Consider the following 7,500-nt stretch of genomic DNA (forward strand, 5'->3'; position numbering starts at 1 on the left):
TCATAATGTGTTCAAAGGGGGAACAAAAGAATAGAAGTAAACTAACTAACAGGTAAATCAGGAAACGGGAAGGGCAGAGTGGCAGGTCCTCCTCTGTCACGTGACAATGGTGTCAAACCCTACAGTCCGGTCTAAGGCGTGGCTTTGGTCAGTCGTCCAACGAGGACGAGGCTCACCTTGTGGCACAGGTGGTGGAGCAGAACCGCTTCGACCGGAGGAAGGTGTGGGTGTAACTTCTCTTTCCACAGAACTCACAGTGCATCACACCCTCCATGTCTTCCTCCATGCCATCTATACACAGAGAGACACAGGGGCAGGGGTAAAGGGGGGGCGGGGGGGCGGTGAGGAGAGAGAGAGAGAGAGAGAGAGAGAGAGAGGGAGGGAGAGAGGAGGAGGGGGAGAGAGAGAGGAGAGAAGGAGAGGAGAGAGAGAGAGGGAGAAAGGGAGAGAAAGAGAAATGGAGAGAGAGGGAGAGAGGGAGAGAAAGAATTCAGGACTCAAATTCAAATGAAGCTTTACTGGCATGACACATAAAAAAATGTTGCCAAAAGATTAAAAAGTTACAAACATAAAAATAACAGCACCATTGACAATCATGGTACAATGATTTATTCAGTACTATATATTACTATTATTTTATGAACATTATTATTGCACATTATCAGTTCTAGTTATTCTATTTCTCTGCTAATGCATCACCACAGTGTTGCTGCTAGTGTTTGATAAGTTGACGCAGCGTAACTCTATGCACTCAAAAAGAACTATTTAATATATGTAAGAGGGGTCTGGGGTCAACAGCTATTTTAAGATTAAATGATGGAGTGGGATTGATTGGTCAGAAGAGGTAGATCATACATAGCTAATAAGACTGATGTATGGTTGTTGAGTGAAACCAGGGTGGTTGTTGTGTTCCCAGGGTGATTCTCAGACTGTACACAGAGGTGAAACAAAGCTGGAGACTTCAGCGGCGTGCTACAGAGATAACATCTCGGGTTACGCGCAAACGCCCTCTCGGCTACCAATCCCACAGCAGCCCGAGCCTGAGCACAGACTCCACGGTATCAGAGGGTATCGGACATAAACTCGCTGCGCTGCAGTGGTATGGCTCTGTGGGCGCAACGTTAGGGGAACATTAGAGGAACGGTGAGGGAACGGCAGCGCATGGTGCACACTGACCCTCTACGGCCATGAAGTCCAGGTCGGTGTCGGTGGAGTTCCCGGGCAGCTCCGTGTCCGTGAGGGAGTCGCCAGCTCCTCCGCCCCTCAGGTCCTTACCCACCTGGTCCATCATCAGGGAGGAGCGGGACACCTGTGTGATGGGGGCCAGGGGGAGGGACGAGACGCAGTGTCACCTGTGTGCCCTCAGAAAAGCCTCTCTCGCCTTCCAGAACCTTACGGCCATCTCCAACATTCCAGAACGTTCCCATGTTCCACAACCCCATGTATCAGTGTAGCTGGGGTTTAGTGATCATTTGGGATGTGTACAAACATAATTACATTAACCCTCAGCATGCTGCCTGCCCTGAGCATGTTATTCTAGAGCTGCACACAAGACAATACGTTGATCCCAGGGTAGGTGTTCTTTAGGAACAGGAGTTCGTACCCTGATCATATTCTGCCCAGGACTGAAATTGATCCTGATGAAGATTCACCTTTGATCAGAATTTTGACCTGAGGGCTCCTCTCAAATAAACTGCTTTTAGGAGCAGGAACAGTGTGCAGAAATTTCACATCCTCTGTTATACCACTTTCTGCTCAGCACATGGGAAAATGGGATGGCCACATGTTACCTGTGTATTAAACGTGCAAAATCTGGGACCTTCCTCATTAGGTCACTTAAAGAGGAAGAAACGGCTTTTGCAAAAAACATACAGTCAATGCTGAGGTCTGGATTCAGAATTTACCCATAACTTTGACTCAGCTATGTTACTTTTATTCTTCACAAAAACAGTTTGAAAAGTAAATCACCAAAATTACTAGGTAAAATTATTGCATTTGTACTGAAAAAGCAACACTTGCAAATGTGGACCCAAACCTATGTCAGTAATGTACTACTTAAGCACTGTGCATCTGCAAACCTCTAGTGGACATACCGGGAATGGCTCCAGACCCTCCTGGATGACAAAGCCCTCCACAAGGTGTGTGAGGATTTGGGGTTTAACCGTCGCCTGTGGGGGGTGGTTCTCAGGCCCTCCCGGGAGGCTGGACTGGGCGGGCAGGCTGACGCTTCTTACCAGGGCGGGTGGGACTGGCGTGGGGGAGGAGTTGGTGTGAGGGATCTCCGCGGGGGAGGTGGAGGCGGCGGTGCCCTTTGACCCTGCGCAGGATTGGTCCATGCCAGCTACAGGACAGAGGAAAAGACAACGTCAAAAACTGCAGCTCGGGTCTCTAGCACTATACCGCTACGTGGCACTGGTGTGTTTGCGGAGTTATCTCTCTGTTTCTCAGCCCTGGTGCTGAGGGCACAATGTGTAGTTTACAGTTAATTAGGTAACAGGCATTTTCATTTGAAATCTCTGCATTTAATATGTTACACAATGTATTCACCATATTTCTGTTAATGAATGAGCTTTGAAAAAATTACGGGCTCAGTTAAATCTAATTGTTCAATTAATTGTTCTAGGCTTAAATCCATCAAGTTGAGTCTGGACTACTAACTTTTTTAAAAGATGGATTCAAATAAATAGATTTAGAATAGTTTTCTACACTGGGCACTTTTACCCATATCGCTCTGTAGGAAAAGTACATTTTCATCAATCTATATCTGTAATAAAGATCTACCAGCAGATTCATGACATGTAATGTTAAATCTTTAGGAACCTGCGTAGCTGTCCGTGGATATGTCCCTGCAGTTTCCCTCCGGCCCAGCAGGTGGCGGCACAGTTATTGGAGCAGCCTTTGTCAATCCTTTCTCCTCATGGACCTGATGCATCTGCCATCCAGTGAACAACAGAACGTCTGTATCACTCAGAGCTGGTCTCACACAGAGCTATTAACCAGCATGTTGACTTATAGGGTAGATGTGGCACTGAGTATCATTTGGTATTTATTGATGTAATTTAAATGCTTTCATTGAGGCAAACATGTGACAGGGAAGCAGCACTGTTCCCAGAAGACCACAGGCTCCAGGTGGAGTCCTGCTTGAGCCCTTGAGCAAAGTAATGTATTTAACTTGAACTTCATCAGTACACGTCCAGAGGCAATATGATTGACACCTATCAGAACATTATCATTCAGATCATGATTCATTACTTAGTTACAGACCTGTTTTGCAGGAGCATTATAGGGGAAGGAAACTTGTGCCAAAGCGCGCTGAAAGTTCAGCACCAGTCAAAGGGAACAGCGTCAGTGCTGCGGTCCCAGCCCAAGTCCCAGAGTCTGACTCACCACCGGGGGCGCTGTTTCCTCCACAGGGGTCTGCTGGGCCACAGAGAGGGGCTGCGGAGGGGGCGGGTTCTGCTGGGGCGTCTGGCCCAGAGTCCCGGCTGTAGCGGGACGCCTTGCCAGCATGGGCGCAGAGTCCACAGAGAGGGCCCGCATCAAGGAGCGGGCGGGCGGGCGGGGAAAAGTGGGGGTCAGGGACGTGATGACCCGAGGGAGGGGGAGGGAGGTGGCTGCCGGGTGGTCGGCAGGGCTAGTGAGGGGCGGTTTATGGGCGGGGCTGTGTGAGGGTAGCTGGGCAGGGGCCCCCAGCTGCACGGAAGGAGCTGTCACCACAGACGAGGGCTGGGATTGGACGAGAGCGTGGGGCGGGGTGCCGACAGCAGCTGGTGATTGGCTGGTGGGGGGCTGGGCTGTCGTGGCCGATGCCTCGGCAGGCTTTTGCTTCGCAGCCAGCTGGCTGCGCTCCGAGAAGGACAGAGAAATCAGGGGGAGGGGCTGCGCTGGGGACTCCACAGCGCTGCAGCGCTGGGATTGGACCGTGGCTGTGGTGGGCGGGGACACGGGTGTCCCCAGCGTCACTGAGTTCTGATTGGACAGGCAGTGCTGGGAGATGGGTGGAGTCTCCCGTGAGCCGACCTGAAGAGCGACAGGATGAAGCTGCCTGTGGGCTGCCGCAGCCTTTGAACTGAGGTGCTGGACCGGCACCCCCTTGTGGCCGTGCGGGCAGGACAGCTGGTGCCTCATCGGTGTGTTGGGCTGTACTGGGGAGAACAACCCTGAAAAACAACACACAGAAACAATTACCTGTGGGCATCATTTTAAAGACTATATCCTAACACCTGACAGAGACATTCATGTTTCCTATCTCCATGGCTCTGTATAATGCCCCCCATACATTAATAAAGGTCATTTTTAATCATTTCATTATCATTGGGTGACGTTGATACTCAGACTGAGAAGGCTTGCCTTGCTACAACCAGCTTCCATTTATACATAAATTCGCATATTGATGAATTAATTCATTTTTTAGTTATTATATGTATGATACATTTCCTGTTGAATTGCCTTGAACATTGCCACGAGAGTGGGAAAAGATCTATATGAACAGTACTTATTGTTATTATTTATAACAGGAATCACCATAATCATAATAAACATTTTGATGGTGACTCACGTGGTGTGGGGCTTATCGCCTGATTGGCTGGTCCTGTTGCCCGGGGGACCACACCAGCACGTGACTCGCTACCCACGACGCCACCCTTCTTGCCACCCTCCGCGGGGGCATCCAGTAGCTGGGTGGACTTTGGGGGACACGGGGACGTCCGGGGGAGGACAGGGGTCACTGTGAGGCGCTGAGAGGAGGCCTTTAGCGGGACACTCCGGGAGGAAGGGGGACTGGGCCTCGGAGCCTGGCTTTGAGCCTGGGAGAACACCACACAACACAACGGAATTTTACCAGTCACCTGTTTTGGAAATGTGTTCTCTTTGGCTTCACCTGAAAATTTTAAATAAAAAGGGGGGGGGGCTATCACTATATGCACTGTGAAAAGGAATTCTCATCTCGTGTTCTGTTGAGAGTGGTCCGTTGAAATAATTTCAGAAAAAGAAAATCGGACGCGTGCCATCAGTGAGGCCCAATCTGGCTGAAATGTGGAGTGAAAGAGTGCAGAAGTTATAGGGAAGCAGGTAATGCAATGTGTGTGAGCACGCTGCTGTGACAGCTCATTCTGTACCAGCCCGGGGCAGAAAATTCAGAGTAGCCCTGCTGGTGTTCTCACCTCCTTTATAACAACACAGGTGTGTTCCTTTATGATACTCTGGTCTGCAAATATCCTTTAACATCATGAAACGTTACAGTGTTAGAATCACACACGGTTTCATCTGAAGAGCTTCTTTTCAGTGTAAAGCAGGCCGATGTCAGGTTTTTGGTGTACCTGTATGGTGGTGTGTTTACGTGGAAAGTTAATCTCACTATATCACTCATTGATTCACCGGCTTGAGCAACTATGCCTGTGTCCTCAGCTCACACAAATGGAAGTGTCTGATTGGGTGAAATGAATCTAGCACCTGGCTGACTCCACCCCCTCCCTCTCACTCTGCCCCTCCCTGGCCCCGCCCCGGCCACGCCCCGCCTCACCTCACCTGGGTGGGGACGGAATGAGAGGAGGGCGGGGCCAGGCTGGGAGGAACAGGCTGCACCACGCCCACAGAGCTGGCAGGAGTGAAGATCAGCTGCTGAGCAGAGAAGGCGAGAGAGCATCAGGTCACAACAGAGAGGAAGGAAGTGGAAAAAGAGAGTGAGAAAGATAGAGGAGACAACAACAGAAAGTGAGACTGACCAGGATAGGTGCTTCAGAGAAAGACAGAGCGTGGGAGAGAAAGTGTGTGAGAGAGAGAGAGAGAGAGAGAGAGAGCGCAAGAGAGAGAGAACCAAAGAGAGATAAAAATAAGCTAGAAGAAAAAAAACAGAAGATCATGATGAGAGAGAGACAGAGAAAGAGAGCGCAAGAGAGAGAGAACCACAGAGAGATAAAAAGCCAGAAGGAAAAAAAAAAGAACAGAAGATCATGATGAGAGAGAGAGAGAGAGAGAGAGACAGAGAGAGAGGGCAAGAGAGACAAAGGCAGCAAGCTGTGGAAGGCCAGCGCTGAAAAGGAAACAGCCTCAGGTAAATGAAAAAGCTTCCATTTCCGCCACGTCTCTGACACCGTCTTTCATCAGAGCAGCCATCAATGTTTCACGCACACATCAAGGGGTTCCGGGTACGGGCAGGCTGCTCGGAAACGGCCGTTTGATGTGGTGGAGAGGAGCAGCACCTCCTTCTCAGGGTTCCTGCGCTGGCTCACCTCGGCCGCCTAGCGAGAGTCTGCAAGCGACAACCCCCAAACATGCCAAAATGCCACCGCTGTGAACACCAGGCAAGGGTCACCAGTGTGTTAAATACAGTACCTGGGACGGAGGGCTTTTGGGTTTGTTTTTGCTGTAGAGTTTTACATCTCACGTTCCCCTACACACACACACACACCCTCCCCCTACTCCTTCCCCTAACGATTTCTGCGATGGCCACTTTAGGCAAGTACTTTTTGTGCTACTTTAGACTCATCTCACCACAGCGGCCTCTGAGCTCTCGTGGGAAGGCAGGGCCAGACGAGTGTGGTCCTCCCATACCTGTGAGAGTGGCTCTGCGTGTCCCATGGTATACTGCGGTGAGACAGAACCCCGTGCAGCACCAAGAGCTCCTCCACGACTCTGCTACCCCACATCACCCGAGCAGCCTGCAGGTGCCTGACCAATCACTGGGTGCCGAGGGCGGGGCGACGATTACATTTTACATTATTGGTATTTAGCAGACGCTCTCATCCAGAGCGGGATTAAAACCTATGACCTACAGGTCTACAGTCGGGCGGGCAGGTGAGGAAATGTCCAGTGCCCTGTCCACGATTTCAAACTGCTGCTGAGACTCCGGTCGAGAGAGCACAGCTCTAAACTCCACACAACCCTGCTACCCACGGTACTGTCAACACTGCCGCCCACAGTAACGTCATTATCATTAAAACTCAACACGGCTGGACACAGTAACGTCATTATCATTAAAACTCAACACGGCTGGACACAGTAACGTCATTATCATTAAAACTCAACACGGCTGGACACAGTAATGTCATTATCGTTACAATTCAACACTGCTACACACAGTAACGTCATTATAGTTAAACCTCAACACTGCTAAACACAGTAACATCATTTTCATTACAAACCAACACTGCTACACACAGTAACATCATTATCATTACAAACCAACACTGCTACACACAGTAACATCATTATCATTAAAACTCAACACGGCTGCCCACAGTAACGTCATTATCATTACAAACCAACACTGCTACACACAGTAATGTCATTATCGTTACAATTCAACACTGCTGCTCACAGTAATGTCATTATCGTTACAATTCAACACTGCTGCACACCGTAACGTCATTATCATTAAAACCCAACACTGCTGCCCACAGTAAAGTCATTATCATTACAAACCAACACTGCTACACATAGTAACATCATTATCATTAAAACTCAACACGGCTGCCCACAGTAACGTCATTATCATTAAAA

The 7,500-nt window shown here is 49.5% G+C and overlaps 1 protein-coding gene across 1 annotated transcript in view; it reads right to left on the minus strand.

Moving 5' to 3' along the window:
• Positions 1-3,532, minus strand: part of LOC118773285 (polyhomeotic-like protein 3) — a 9,860-nt gene extending 6,328 nt beyond the window's left edge. The window contains exons 1-5 of the mRNA XM_036522149.1: positions 3,388-3,532; positions 2,821-2,932; positions 2,094-2,341; positions 1,177-1,309; positions 177-291 (exon numbers count right to left, since the gene is read on the minus strand). Coding sequence (XP_036378042.1) covers positions 177-291; positions 1,177-1,309; positions 2,094-2,341; positions 2,821-2,932; positions 3,388-3,510 — 731 coding nt within the window. The 5' untranslated portion in view covers positions 3,511-3,532. The remainder of the gene's footprint in view (positions 1-176; positions 292-1,176; positions 1,310-2,093; positions 2,342-2,820; positions 2,933-3,387) is intronic.
• Positions 3,533-7,500: the final 3,968 nt, after the last annotated feature.

The sequence above is a fragment of the Megalops cyprinoides genome, chromosome 2, assembly GCF_013368585.1.
Source record: "Megalops cyprinoides isolate fMegCyp1 chromosome 2, fMegCyp1.pri, whole genome shotgun sequence".
NCBI lineage: Eukaryota > Metazoa > Chordata > Actinopteri > Elopiformes > Megalopidae > Megalops > Megalops cyprinoides.